This window comes from Coffea arabica, chromosome 1e (genome assembly GCF_036785885.1).
Source record: "Coffea arabica cultivar ET-39 chromosome 1e, Coffea Arabica ET-39 HiFi, whole genome shotgun sequence".
Lineage (NCBI taxonomy): Eukaryota > Viridiplantae > Streptophyta > Magnoliopsida > Gentianales > Rubiaceae > Coffea > Coffea arabica.
The window spans coordinates 12,244,109-12,259,941 of record NC_092311.1 but is presented as its reverse complement, the minus strand read 5'-3'; the positions used below and the strand labels follow the sequence as shown (position 1 = coordinate 12,259,941).

General features: G+C 36.2%; 1 protein-coding gene across 2 annotated transcripts; it reads right to left on the bottom strand.

Annotated features, from left to right (window-relative positions):
* Window positions 1–3,426: 3,426 nt before the first annotated feature.
* On the bottom strand, window positions 3,427–12,903 carry LOC140008630 (uncharacterized). Of its 2 annotated transcripts, none has more exons than XM_072053463.1 (8): window positions 12,750–12,903; window positions 11,292–11,502; window positions 11,009–11,211; window positions 10,467–10,914; window positions 10,025–10,384; window positions 9,769–9,947; window positions 6,689–9,661; window positions 3,427–6,136 (listed from the first exon to the last, which is right to left on the bottom strand). In XM_072053463.1, the coding sequence occupies exons 2-8, from the start codon at window positions 11,491–11,493 to the stop codon at window positions 3,545–3,547; spliced, it is 6,957 nt and encodes a 2,318-aa protein (XP_071909564.1). In that variant the 5' UTR covers window positions 11,494–11,502; window positions 12,750–12,903; the 3' UTR covers window positions 3,427–3,544. The 2 variants fall into 2 exon arrangements, with proteins under 2 accessions (XP_071909564.1, XP_071909565.1); XM_072053464.1 differs by lacking the exon at window positions 12,750–12,903 and adding an exon at window positions 12,118–12,627.
* Window positions 12,904–15,833: the final 2,930 nt, after the last annotated feature.

The following is a 15,833-nucleotide window of genomic DNA, read 5'->3' as shown; positions in this document are numbered from 1 at the left end:
ATACTCCAGGTAGACTTGTGTATTCCTAATACTGTGATAGTGGAGGTTTTTTGACTAGACTAGATCTCATGGTTTTTCTTAATTTGGGTTTTTGACATTAAAAATCTTGGTGTACTATGCCTTTTATTTTTCCTACTTTTATTATCACTGTTGACATTGTTGTTTGGTGATTGATTATATTTATTCCTATATTTAACTGGTACTTAGAGAAAGAGTAATTTGTTCTGAGTTAACTCTAATATTGTATTGTTTTTACTCAAGTTTGAGTTGAATAAATAGGGTTTTAATTGGATTTTCCTTTAAGAGGTTAAAGTGTTGGAATATTGCATTTTTATGAACTAAGCAGTGAAATTTAATGTTTTGTAGATTTTAATGATTCAAGCATCAATTCGAATGAATTGAGAAGTTATTTGGATGATTCTTTACAACTTGAAGTGGTTTTCAAGTGTATATGAAGTGCAAATGATGACTTGAAGTGCTTTTCCAAATGACTTGATCTTGATCCATTAGAAAGCTAACTCAATGGTTTCAACTTTTGTGTTTCACACAAAAGCTGATTCAAAGTTCTTCATTGAGATATTTACATATCAAATCAGTGGCGATGGTAAAACAGGATCTTGATTAGAGTAAGGTGAATCCATAGATGAATTCTAATATACATGAATGGATTCTATCCACAAATTCAAGGCAAAAACTTCATCTCAGAAACCAAAAACAAAGCAAGCAATCCGTCCACGGATTCTTTACAATCCATTCACATATTCTGGGTGGTTGCAACTTGTCAATGTATACAACTTGCTCCATTATTGCTTCCTTTCTTCTTCCCTATAAAAAGGGACCCCCATGGATGACTTTTGTAGCTGGAAAATGAAGGAAAACAACCACAAAAATAGCTTTTAACTAAAAAACTCCTTAGTTCTTAGGTTAGATTAGGTTAGTGTAGCATTAGATTAGTCCATCCACTCTTATATTTAGCTAATCTTGGATGAAGATTGAGGATGAAGGAGGGAGAGTTGGGAGACCCGTATGAAAAGGGTTCTTTTCTTTAACTCTTGATTTCTTGCATTTGGATTCTAATGTTTGGCTATAATACAAGTTTAGATCTTGTTTTCATGTGCTTTATACTTTGCTAAGTTTCATGCCTTGGGTTTAGATGAACTATCTATAATTGTTATGTGATATTTTTTTGGTTATTTGGTACTATTATTTTGAGCAAGTTATTTAACACTTTTGTTATGTTAATCATGATTGAACTAGCCATTAATTGTGATTATCTGAAGGTATTGGATTATCAATGTGTGTTGTGATTCAATGTTAGTTTGAGAAAGTGTTAAATTTAGAGAGTACACTCACCAAGATAGAGGTGCAACTTTGTACCTTGTTTGTATAGTAATTTTATAGAATTTCATGAGCTTGCAGTTGAAGTTATAATCACGAAAGTAGGTATAAATTAACTATAGGTAAGGTTGGTCGGTGAAAGTAGGTATCACGTATATTAGATAATTATGCCATAACTTGTCAAGGTAGTAACGCACAGTTAATCTGAAAAATTCTATAGCAGGAGTAGTTAGGAATTCCATTACTTTAGAAGCTTTTTATTGTATCTTTTACTTCATTTTAGTATATGTTTGTAGTGTAGTTTACTTTACTTGCACTTGGAATCGTCTAAATAATAAAAGAGTTTAAATAGTATCGATAACTGATCACTCTTCCTGATGATCGACACTTGAATGCTTGCTTTACTTGTATACAACCTATATACTTGTAGTAACTGCAACTTAAGTGTAACTAAAACTCCACGTCAGATATTACAAAGCACGGCAAGTGTATGTGCCATGTGTATTTTGTATGTTATAGAAAGTATAGGTTTAAACAGCTATGCTGCTGAGTGTATGAGAATTTTCAACTCTCTTTACAAGTAGATCATATGTTTAAATGGACTATTAATACCTCACAAGTTTTGCACGTCATTATGTTGTCCCAAAAATTTTATATTTTTCAATACTAAAATATTTTGACAAATGCTAATGGTTAACATCATAAGATTTTTTCTTTTTCTTTGAAAGTGGATTTTTAAAAATATCATTTTATATTGAAACAATGAATCTAATATTTGTCAAAATAGTTTTTGGGCATTTTAGATAATATTGATACCCATAATGTCATTACATAAAATCATTATATTATGATCTGTTACAAACAAAATAATACTGTTAAACAAGGACAATACCTTGAGACATTAAAAACTAGAGCAACCAATAGAGGTTATAATAGGTTGATCATTTATAACTTGAATATAGGACCATTTTCTTTTTTAAAAATTTGATTGACTTGAATTTTCATGCCAAGTAAAACTTATGTCTTTGTATTGATGTTGTTCACATGCTTTACTATACCAATTTCTGATGTTGTATGAGTTGAATTTGATAGTTGAAATTGTTTTAAAAAAATGAGATGCCCCTATTCTTTAATTAAGTAAATATGACTTCTTTGAATATGAAATTTCTGTATTCTTTCAAGTATTATGTTTGTTAATCATGGGATGTAAATATTTCACCATAATTATTCCTAGTTTGTTGTTGATTTTTATAGGCTAATTAAAATTTTATTAGCAGATGTGATGAGTTTATCCTTTTTTATTCTTTTCATTTATTCTTGTTTGTATTTTTTTTATTCTTTCTTTTTCTTTTAATTTGATTTCTAGTTTTTATTCTTTTATTTGTATTTTCTTGGTATTTGTAATTATAAATCTATTTCAATAGTATTATTAATATTTTTGACCAATCATGACTAGGTAAAGAGCTTTGATTAAAACGTTTTTCAAATTTATTACCATTATAATACAAATATAACGGACCGTGGTCTTATATTAATAATTGTTACCATAAATGAAATACAATAAATTACATAATAAAAGAAGGAGGGCATAATAAAGAGTACAAAACTAAGACAATATTGTGTTTACACTCCAAAGTACCAAAACTCACCATATAATAGGAATAATAATAATAATAATTAGTGATAATGACAATGAGAATGAGAATGATAATGATGTTACCCAAATAATAAAATCTACAAGCTTTGATTCACAGGTATAACTTTGTAGTTTAGGCTATCTAAATTGTCTGGCACTTATAATATAGTACTGTGTAGATTATTGGATGTTAAATTTTCAAGACTAAATGATAAAAATGCCATATATGGATCGAATAAATTTATCCCTTCACCAGATGACAGGTTTACCTGGAAGGGCAGTCCTTAATTTCTTAGTTTCTTGTAATTTTATGGAAAAAGAAGAGGATACTTTCCATATCAGTTCTTGGTGTCCATTCTTTTCTTGGAATTGCATTTTCATTGTGATTGTCAATACTTAGCAAAAGTGCATGCTTCTGTCAAAGATGGAGAGCATGATTTTGTAGTAGGGTATAATATCCTCCAACAAAATTTGAGGTGCTGTTATTGTATTGATTAGAGTAGTCAAGAAGGAGAAATTAATATCACATCAAATGGCAAAGGCTATCAATTTGACAAGCCATCTACCATTTTAACCTGACTGTACAATTTCACCTTTCATGGCAAGCGAGACAGATGCAAGGCAGCCCCCAGTTTCCACTCTAACTCCTGGCATTGCAACTGCTCTACTTCCAACAAATCCACCTTCCCCAACCTCAATCTTTCCAAACTTGATCATCCCTCCTTCTCCATCATAGATGTGTCCAAACAGCAGAGCTTCCTTTCCCACACTGCCCCCTCTCTCTATCTCTACCATTTCAGGGTTCAACAAAGCTCCCATGCTATCTACATAAACACCTTGGCTTAACTCAATGTTTGATCCCATGAGCTTCATCCAAAGCGCAAACAAAATTGACCCTCCTGTCATTTCCATGAAATATTCCCCTACTAATAACCTAAATGCTTGCCATATTGTGTCTGCGAAAACACTTCTGCTCCACAATCCAGCAGTTCCTCCATCTTTCTTCTTTCCAACCAAAATCCATTTGGCAAAGACTGAAGCCAATGCTACCAATAATCCTGAAAATACCCAAAACAAAGGAAGCATCCAATGCAATGGATAGTTTTTGGTTGTCTTTGTATCAAGCAAGAAGTTTAGAGGAGCACAAACAACATATGCCAATAGATAATAAGGCAAAAATGTCTGTAGCAATGGTTGAGCCAAAGTAGCCCAAACACTCTGGTACCAAGTCCTCTGCAGAGTCACTTTGTCAGATTCTGTTTTGTTTAATGCTGCTGCAACTGGACAACCGGAGAGGTCCACTTTGACATCTGATTGTTCTATGAAAGTCCTCCAAGCCTCTGGAAGTGGTTCGCCATTTCTCAAGTGCTGGCAAATCTCATAAATCAATGACCGGCCATGATCAATTGAAGCACTTTGGCTGGCTGAGCTAGCCCGGATGACATCAACCTCATTGCATCGGAGAAAAGGGTTGAACTCTAACTCCTCTGCCTGTTCCTTGGAAAGATTTTGATCGATCGTTATCTCCCCAACATCGATGCATGGATATTCTGTCTCATCCCACGGTTTGGTGCAATCAAGTGCATTATCTTGTGACACTTCATCAGATGGTACAGGACGGAACTGTAATTGGAAAATGTAGTGAACACCGCCTGGAGAACTCACACGTTGCTGGAAATCATCAGCAAGAAAAAGTAATGGGCGTTTGTCACTACTGTCCCTTGGAATTGCACCTGTTTCTGGAGGGAGGATTCCAATTGGGTCAACCTTTCCAGAATCTTCAGTGACGCTTTCATCGAAAGGGCGCAACTTGAATTTAACATACATTTCCTGTCCATCTGTAAACCTTAATAGCCTGCATATATTTGAGTAGTAATGGAGCTTGGTATATGAATCTGCATTGCGCAGGGACATCCAAACTGCATCACGAACATGGGGAACACGCTTTACATGCTCCTCTCTTGCAGCTAGCCCGCATACAAGCCAAGTTGCAAAATCTGAAATAGTGCGAGCATAAAATGCTTTGCCTGTTTTCAACGTTAAATCCAGGAGTGGTGTTTCAATGTTTGCATTGTCTGAGAATATTCTTAGAGACGCACCACGCGCATCAATTCTTGCATCATCATCAGCAGTTAAGCTATTGCTATGCCTGATAATAATGGGATAACTCTTTCCAGGATGGAAGATCTTGTGATCTGGCAACCCTGTGATGTTATCATACATTCTCAGAACTCCCCTGCCACCGACGCCAATGCGATGGAAGTATCTTGTTCTAACCTTAAGTGTTGTTGCAGCCAAATTTGCCGCCAGATTCCCCACGATCTTTTTGTATTTTATGTCCATCTCCTCTATGCGCTCATCTAAGGCTTGAAGTCTGTTCTTGATCATGACAGGATTTTGTGATCCGACATATACACCTCCTCTCTGAAGCACGGAATTTTCTGGAGCAACTGAAAGTGCACCGAGAATCACATCCTTTTGGATGATGGAACCAGGAAGAGCAATGCTGTGACTTCCAATAACAGCATTATCCTGCACATCAACTTTTCCACGGCTAATCCCTTTAGAGGAATAGTACCTGGTAATAATTCTGCTAAAGTCCCCCAAATGGACACCTGCACCAAGTGAAAGAAGTTTGGGCTCTGAAACTGGATTTATGGCTCTGATGGAACAATATTTTCCTACTTTTGCACCCAAAAGTCTCAAATAGATACAGAAAGCCTCAGTTCCAGAAAGTAATTTGGCAAATCTAAGATGGCAGGCAACTATAATACGGTGTTGGAGCCAAGTATGTAGGTGGGATTTTTTGTTTTCCTTGTTTCTGGAGAGGAAAAAGGTCAAGGAGCTGGTGAGGAAGATGTTTATCAAGCCATGAGCCAAGTAAGCAGTGGCAACTAAAGTAGCAAATGTAACTGGACTTGCACTTTGGCTGGCAATCATTGTGGCATATGCAACTATGGCTAATGGGAACCAATGAAAAGCTCCAGTTATACAGAAGAATGCAAAGTTATCAATGGAAAGAGGCTTCTGTGAAATTCCAATATGGAGGAAATAAAGGACTGCTGCTGAGATTGTGCTGATGAAGCCAACCATGTAGATGCCCATGAGGTGGTAAATGGCCTGACTTTCATTATCTTCTATTGCATCTGACCTTTCTGTGACCTGAAACATTACTCTCATAAGTATTTGATGTTTAGCATATTTGACTACTTTAACTGCAAGAGTCACACATGAAAGTATTCAAGTCACTTAACATTGTTGCTTAACAATTTCAGAAGATGGGTTAAATTATGTAATAATCATATTGCACATTGACTTTAGTATCTATGGAAAGTTTAAACAGACGAAAAAGCTGAAATGTGCAACCAAAAAGAGATTATGTTACAGAGCACTCCTTGAATCATATCTTTAAATGAAACTAAAACTATTGACTGCATTTTTCTGTCTTCTTATCATGTTATTTGATTTAATTAGATGTTAATTTTTGTGGGACTTTATGTGATAGTGGAAATGTTATTTTTCAATCAAGCGATATAGTAAAGATAGAAATGAAACTGCTGCTTCAATTGATTGATCTTTTTGCAAAATCAACACATTCAGACTTCCTACTGCATTTTTAGTCAAGGTAAAAGCATTAATACTGGCATTCTTGTTAGCTTCTCAAGAATGTTGATGTAACAGAAATGGTATAAATGGGAGGTTAGGATTTCATACCTTAGGAAAATTGGCCTTGCATGATCTGGGGACTCGGTCTCCTGCTTCAGTCTTTTGTGAGGCTAGGACTTCACTCCTTTCACCTAGAACACTTCCTTTCTGAATTACAGCATAAGGCCCAATGGACGAACTTTTGCCTATTCTAATTGGAAGTAAACTCAAGATCCCATTCTTAACTTCATGGCTTTGAATTAAAGCTCCTTCAGCAATTACAGTTCCATCTCCAATTGAGACTAGAGCGGGGTCAGTGATATCAACAGTGTCAAGTAAAACTGATGATCCTATCTTTGCTCCCAGTATCTGAAACCAGTACTTTAGGAACACAGTCCCTCTCAGATGCACAGCCATAGTTTTTGATGAGACTTCTTGGACCTTGTACAACGCCCACCACTTAACAAAATCCACTGTCCAGATGGAAATCTCAGGTTTCAAGGCGTAGTTTGGTTGCAGGAATGAATTTCCAAACAATGAAATAGAGATACAGGTTGCGAAGATGCAAAAGATCCAACTGAGAGGCGCAAATGCTAGAGATATCACATAACTCGGCCATGAAGCTGTATGGCTGAAAACCAAATTCTTGAAGACAGAAATTGAGATATATGCAGGGAGCATTAGCAAAACTGAGACATATGTGAGAGCAATGAGTTGTAGCAATATGATACCAAGTTTGCGAGAAACAGAAACTTCAGTGAGTAACTCATATTCAGTCTCAGTTTCTTCCAGATGAGAAATTGTTCTCGTCAATTGAGGTTGAGACTTCATTACATGATTCTCCGAGAAGCTTGCCAAGTCCTCGATGCAAGTTGCAGTGAAAATGTCAACTGCCCCAACTGGCACTCCAAGAAAATCTGAAAGCTTTTGAGCTGCTCTAACCACACCTATAGAATCAATCCCATAAGACATTAGACTCTCAGTTGTACTGATCTTGTTAAAAGGAATCCCTGTTTGCTCTGAGACCAGCCTCTTCAAGAACTCTACAATTTGTTTGTTGGTCAATCCTGAACTTGGTGAAGAACTCATTTGCAAGGGTGGATCTATTTTCAAGTGTGCTCGAGGTGTTTTACCCTCTTTGCAGGAACCTGTAGTGAAAGATCGGACCAGTGATCGTTTTGTGACTGTTGGATCTGGAACCAAGTTCAACGTACCATCAGTAAACTGCTTGAGGCACTCAAATCTCTTGATTTTTCCCGATGTTGTTTTACTGATAGTTCGAGGCTTGATTAGTTTGACAGCTGCCACACTCACGCCATGTTCTTCAGCAATCCTGGAATTAATATCGTTGATAACATCTTTACTTACAGGTTTACCATCTTTAACCTCTGCAATCACAACCAAGCCAACTTGATCAGAATTATCAGCTGCTGATATTCCTTTTGCTGCTAGGATCTCTTCTGCAACCCCAATGACAGCACAGCAACCAGCACGCAAGAGTTCTGATGAGCTTTCAACAGTCTTTTCTACATCTGCCAGATAAATATTTCTTCCAGCAACTATAATGAGATCTTTGATTCTTCCAGTGACAAATAAGTTCCCATCAATTATCCTTCCCAGGTCCCCAGTTCTTGTGTAAATTTTACCAGGGTGATTTGCAATCTTATTCCTGAAAGTTCTTTCACTTTGATCATTAGTGCCCCAATAACCAATTCCCGCACTTGGGCTACTAATCCAAATTTCTCCTTCTATTCCCGGTTCGTCATTCTCTGCACCAGTTTCTGGATCAACTATTCTGATATCAACATCTGCATTATTTGGAGTCACATATCCACAGCTGACCCTTCCTTGCCAATCCACCAGTATGGGTTTTCCTTCTCCATACGCACAATTGACGAACACACAATTTTCTGCTAGTCCATAACCAGGGGCCATCACCCACTGGGACAGGCCTAAAGGACTTGTGAGCTCAAGAAACCTTTTGAGAGTTTTTTGCCTTACCGGTTCAGCACCAACCATTAAAAAAATCATGGAAGAAAGATCATAGGTCCAAATTTTCTCTTTGCTAATCTCCATTCTTCGAACAACAAGTTCAAAAGCAAAGTTCGGGCCAGCACTATGAGTTGCCCTGTACTTACTCATGGTCTCAAGCCATAGGAGAGGATTCTTGATGAAGGTTATTGGGGAAAACAATATTGCAGACCCACCGCTCACCAAAGAGCTGAAAAGCCCCCCAATCAGTCCCATGTCGTGGTACTGAGGAAGCCAGCTGACTAGCACTGTGCTTGATGTGCTTTTGTATCTTCTCCGCATCAATTTTACATTATGAATCAGTCCACCATGAGTTATCATAACGCCTTTAGCATCCCCAGTTGATCCGGAAGTAAACTGAAGAAAACACAGGTCGTCTGGCTTTGGTTCGTTGCCATAGTCATTGTCCTTGTGAATCAAATCTTTTGAGTTCCTTATCCAAGAATCCGTGTGGAACCATGGAAGGTTGGGCCAACGAGCTGTATTCTTGCGACTCTTGGAGGACAAAGATAGCAAATTCTTTACTGAACCTGCTCGAACAGCTGCATGGTAACCAATGGTTGATAAAATAGCCACTGCATTACATGCCTTCGCGATATTTTCAACCTTCAGAAGTGCCTGACCACCTCTTTGAAGCGGATCTGGTGGAAGAGCTGGGACAGGCAGTACTCTGGCTCTTAAACACCCAAAGAAGGCATCAATAAAATCGAGACCTGGGACATGAACTAGGAGCACCCTATCACCTGGCCTGATCACTGGCTTTTTGCTAGTCAAGAGCATGTGAGCTATGGAGGAAGCATTTGCATGAAGTTCTCCATAAGTCCTTTGCCCCACTACTTCCCCTTCTTCGTTGATCCAAGTATAAAGAGTTTTATTAAGGATCATTTTATGAGTTCCCCAGTGCTTCAAATAGCCATCAACACTTGATAAATCAGGAAATTCCACGCCTGGAATTTCATCTAGAGTCTCTGGTTTCTTATCCCGGATGTCAGAATACAGTGGGAATAGACTCTGCGGGAAAATCAGTGGATTAGACAAAATATAGAACATCAACCGTAATTTCATGAGAATTTAGTGTACTAATAAAGTTTATGTGGGTGATCTACAGTTTCAAGTACCTTAACATATGGAAATTTTGGCAAGGGTTCAGAACTGCCAAAGTGCTTTTGCATTAAAGCCATAGCATAGGATGAGTTTCTCTCTGTGAGCTCAAATGCCATGAGGCCACCTACATAGTAAGTATTCATCTGACCTTGAAGTTCAGTCTCTAATCTGTCATAGAAACCTTCCTTCATATCTGTATTCAAGTTACAAAGTCAGGATCTTCCAACTCTGACATAACATTGGCAAACTACAGATAAGCAGGTGCTATACCTTGGCTTTTGACATGAGGGAAATACTTAAACCGTCTCTGCAAAACAACTTTTTGAACAACTCCTCCAATTCGTTGAACAGTATCAATTGCTAGTTGGGTAACAGTTGGTCCCTTGATTGTATCCGAGTTCCCATATGACCAGAAGAGAAAGATGTCTGTATCAGCATAGAATTTTTGCATGGCCACTGGATTCCCTATTGTTACAGGATCATCCATAAACTCTCCAAAGTAATAAAATCCCACAGGCATTTCTTCCAGCCCTTTAATCTTCAAAACAGTGGTGTAGTAATCAATAGTCTGTACTTTACTGAACAGCTCCTTCTCTATCTCGCTGAAATCCATTACTTTATTTTCAGAATCTGTGAGAAAGAAAAATGTCCCATCAATCATATACCTCAAAATATGCGTTAACTTATTAGAGGGATATAAGACAAATCATACCTGCTGAAGCAGAAGAAGGTGATCTGTATGTTCTACCACTGATAAAGGGAAATGAACCAGAAATTATAATTTTATCGAAACTCATGGTTTCAAGTTCTGCATTACTGTTTCTAACATCAACTTCTACTCCTAAAGAATTACGTCTAACTCCAAGTACTTCAGTGTTGCAGAGTACTTGTGCTGGCAAGGATTTACTAATTTTCTGCCATAAACTCATGTATCCACCTTTAAAGCGTCTAATTTTCCCAGCCATAGAAGTTCGGGTGAACTCATGAATGTATGCATAAGACATGTCTTGAATAAATCCATATCCTGAAGCGGTATAGCCATAGGCCACTGATTTAGGAACAGATTTAAATCCACGCCCTTCAAGAAATGTAGGAGTCAATTCAGCAGCAAAATCACTCACACCATGGACACCAATTCTACCAGAATTATTTGTTTTATCCTGTGAAAGTAAGAATAGGATTGAGTATTATCTAGTAAGTTCTCAGTCAAGAATTAATACACTACACTTTTGAAGTAAAAAACCACACACTAACCTGGAGATCTAAGGTTAATGATACTACTGACACATAATCATCGGCAACTTGAATGTCCTGATACTTTCCAGTCATACTGTCTATGAGTGCAAGTTTATGAGAGTCCATTTCTTCAAGCTCAGAAGCTGTTTCTTTTGCCAAATGGAAAATAGTAGGAGCACTATTCGCAGCAAGAACTTGCCCTCCAAGATCATAAATTTTTCCTGCAACCAAATGATGTGGTTGATTAGATTGTATGACAAAATACTTATACAATAAATCAGCAGTTATGTCATCTATGTACCTTCAATATCAACTGATTCACACATGCCACTCACTGTATGATATTTTTCCAGCACAGTGATATTGTGGTAACCAAGCTTCGACAGTGCATAAGCTGCAGATATGCCACTTGGACCCCCTCCAACTATGGCAATTCTAGTATTCACAGGGAAAGAGGGATGTAGGTTTGAGAATACGTCTTCTATTGAGTTCTTTAGGTCCATTATTGCTGGCTGTAGTATGAGGATTTAAATTGATATTAGATGAAAAATTTACTTCAACTTCAGGTGACATGCTATGTATTGAGGTATCAAGAGAAAAGGCACAAAATCCAAGAATTGTAGGTACTGAAAATTCTAAAAGCAAAAGAGAGAAGATAAATGAAAGAGCTGAAAGTCTTGTATGTCTTACATTTCCTGATGTTTGAATTCAGGGACCAACAAGGACAGATTTCATGACAGATATTAAGATCAACAAATATAGATTACACTTTCAATATTCACATACATAGATGTGAACACTTGTGTAGACAGAGTTGTTTAAATTTAGTTATCACAAAAAAATGTACCACAGGAATCATCTTATTTTGCTTTTTTGACCACCTCCCATCACAGTGGAACAAGCAATTTAAATACCTCAAATCTCATTAACAAAAAAATAAAAACTTTGACATTCCTCAATAGATTTAGAAATTCCAGATGCTAAAATCCATGATCTCTTGTGGGATGTTTAAGAACAATTTCAGCCAAAGAAGAGAGGCCCTACATTCCAAAATCCTGTGAACTGTTGCGGGATATCAAAATGGCCCTTTATTGGATGCTTGAGAACAAATCTAAAATGAAACATACCTCAAGGATCAAATTCCATATACCCAGCTTCCTGTCTCACCGGAGAACAGAAAGGAAGCCAAGTCTCAATCACAGCATTGTTACCAAGTAACGTCTCAAAATGTAGTCTTCTGTTTTCATTTTCATAACATATCCTAGTTATAATGCAACCCTTGAACAAAGTTGCCCCAACCTACTGCTCCAACCTACTGCTTCCACCTAGAGAAATTTCTCTGTCCATGCTACTTTATGTATCCTACATGTTTTATGGTGATGCTGGTGAAAGGGATAGCAGAAGAAGTGTCTTTTTCTGTCCCTAAAAAATTTGCTCCACCAATGTGTGCGCCATACATCTTGTCTACAAGCATTTCTGATTTTGAAGACCACCATTAGTCCTTAATAAACTTGCTACGTTTCCATCTGGTATATCTACCTATGCATGCATCTCCATCCCTGATAATGACATAATCTTTGAATATTGTATCATTGGAGATTTGGAAATCTCCATTCTTATCTAGAAAGTCCTAATGCTACATTCGATATTGATTAGTTCAAAAATTGTATGGGAACATATATAGTGATTAATTAGTAACAATAAAGCAATCAGAAATCAAGAAAGAGTTGAAAAGGCTACATTAATGTCATCAACCAACCTGATCAAAGATGATCTAAGCAAAAAGTTAACTCTTGGATATGATCTTGTGGAAACTCGACTTTTTTATGCGACATGGCAGAAGAAGGACCTCAGTAATATATAGCAATGACCGAACCTCCACAGGACGCCTGCTGACTTTAATGCAGCCGAATTTAAACACAGAAGATTCGTTAAATATGTCCAAATGATATAAGACAATGCTCCAATTTTCATCTTAGGGAGTAATTGTCATTCTCTCGACTAATTCGCCAAACTTTACCATTTCACCCGCAGGATACAAGAAATTCTTTTTCTGTGCTCTCAAGAAAGTAGAAAGTACCTTTTATCTATCTCATCTGTTTGTAATCTAACTGAAGTGGTCTTAACAGCATCCTAAACGAATAATAATTGCGATTCTATAGAAAAACATCGTATTGAAAATGACAAAATTGACAAAATGACAAAGTTATGCTCTGATAAAAGGATATTCCATCGACCCCATGCTACGTTACAATCAATGGCGATTCCACTAAGATGGACTATTTGATCAGTACTATTGCATGAAAGAGAGTAACCAGTTGACGACCATGAACTACAGTCCATTTTATCAATGAAATCTAATCAAAGGAATAAAACAAGGATGTTCATTTTTAAACTTAGTTTAGAGTCATAGAAGGTAACTCCCAGCTACTCACATAATTAGAGTTTTTTAAGTTGATAAATAAGGCTAATCACACTGCTTCATTCTATAATTCCCACTGGCCGCCTAAATTGCTGAAAGATTTTCTCTGTTTCTTCAACATATTGATGAAGCCAAGGTTATTTGTTTCAGCACAGTGCTGAAAAGATGGTGCAAAACCACGGTCGTGATTGTGCATGTATTTTAACTTTGCATTCTAAGTCTATATGCAAGTTTCTATCATGGACCAGTTGGCAGGGGTGTAAACGAAAGTCTAATCGAGCCAAATATTCTAATTTTCAAACTTATTTAATTATTTTAATAAAGTTGAGATTGTATTCAAGGTTGACTTATTTATTTATTGGGTCGAACTCAAATGAGTTTTTAGCAAGTCAGACTCAAATAGTATGAACTTTTTTACCTATAAATTCCAATTTCATCTAAATTAACCAAACTCGACTCGAGTTTAAAAGTTTACCGAATACAAAATGTTGTTCTAGTTTGGTTTAACTAATTCATGAACCAAGTCCAAATGATGTCTTAAAGAGCCAAACTCGATTCAAATATCTAGTAATTTAGTTCGTCTTTTAACCCTCTAATTAACTATATAGCTCAATCTTTTTAGCTTGGAGTGTAAGATTTTAATGTGGAATATCTAATTACAATGAGAAATTGATAGAAGAAAAGGTATCGCATTTTTATTTACAACAAAAAAGGCTCTATATTTGCATAACATATCTGTAAAAAGATTTGATGAGATTTTAGTGGTTGTTAACTGATAAATAATTCGTTCGTTTAAGGAAAAACTAAACACTTGCAATAGCATAAGTCCATCTTTCAGCATGAATGATTGATATTCTAAGATGTAGTTTAGAATTTTTCAGCCAGGAAAATGCAACAATAAAAGGGGTGGATCACAATCACAATGCCAACAAGATGGGAGTAAAAAGAGCAAGAGAAAAAAACAAGAATATTATCACTAATGAAGAAATTGTTGGCTCCTGTTGCATTTTCCTTTTGACATTTGTATCTACTTATTTTTGCAGAATGTTTTATTTGCACTTATATATTAAACAGTAGTCAATGTGTTCGTGTGGATGTAACCAAAGGAAATGTGCACTTGAATATTGCAAGAGGTTTTAGTCCTCTTGATTTGGGACCTTAACTTTCCCTACGAAAATACAAAGAGTTACATATTTGTTTAGTGATGACTTTAGAAACATCCGTCCAGACACCACAATAAACATAATCATATTTATCAGCACATTAATTCACTATTTCAAAACGCAAGGCATGACATTTGGTTTGAGTACATCCCTCAATGAGATAATCGAAGATTATAAAACTCCAATATGGTGTTAAAATATTTTAATCACTGATTTCTTTTCCCTAAAGATCTAACTTCTAGATGTGGTTTATTATATAGTATTAAGACATAATTCGTCACCTGCCATTGATATACAACTCGAATATGCCATTTGTATTCTGTTCTCAACAAGGGGAACATATTGGCTTTTCTACTTCCTTTGACTTAAAAATAATAGGGTCACAAGTAGATTATTAAATCTGTATGGGAATTTTTTGCCCCTTTTTTTTTGTACCGAGGTACCGTTCTTTATGTGATCTAAGAGAACTGTGGGAGTCAATAAAGGAAAAAAGAAATTCTACAACTCCAAATTCCCTTTTCTTGACCACTAGTTGCTCAAAATGTGTCTTGCAAGAATAAACTTTAAATGAAAAGTACATAAATTTTTTTTTTTGACCAAATTTAAGAGGCTCATGTATTTTGTATCCATTTGCAAAGTGGATTTTATCTTGAGACAAAATTTTGTACAATAGATCCCTAATGGTGAATTACTTGTAAAGTACTTAGTGATATTCATTTTTCGCTTTCTATTTTTATTTTTATTGTTTATGTCGCACTAGTAAAGATCTCCTTTCAACATTTGGTGATCCTATCCACTTCCCAACAATTAAAGAAATGCACTATCGTGACAAGAAATTATTGTCAAGTAGTGACATTAATCAATTAAAATTTGGTTATCTTGATGCATCTGACAAAGATCACTTTTCTTCTTCTTTCTTGGGAGCGGCTGTGCGCCATATGCCAGAGACTAGTGGTGGCCTGACGGTAAGAAGCCGGCTAAATGGCTTGATGGTGGCTGGACGGGAGGAGGTAGGAATCAATGAATATAAAGGAAAGATGTAAGAATTCCCCTTTTTTTTTTTTTTGTAGAAAGAGGTAGAGCCCACTAAAAATACAGGAAAAGTTACACACAAAGATTTTGAAAATTATAGATATGTTTTAGTCATTACTTTTTAAAAACCTAATGTTTTCCTATTTTTCTTATCTATGAATTTTACGTGTACTTAACACCTATATTTTAGACACTGATACAATTCTTTAAAATCTTATGCAATAAA

Bases quoted from the DNA above. Each gene is read 5' to 3' on its own strand.
- LOC140008630 (XM_072053463.1), bottom strand. From the start codon at position 11,493: ATGGACCTAAAGAACTCAATAGAAGACGTATTCTCAAACCTACATCCC. The intron at 10,385-10,466 runs GTATGATTTGTC...TCTTTCTCACAG, and splicing joins ACCTTCTTCTGCTTCAGCAG to ATTCTGAAAATAAAGTAATG. The intron at 9,948-10,024 runs GTATAGCACCTG...ACTTGAATACAG, and splicing joins CCCTCATGTCAAAAGCCAAG to ATATGAAGGAAGGTTTCTAT.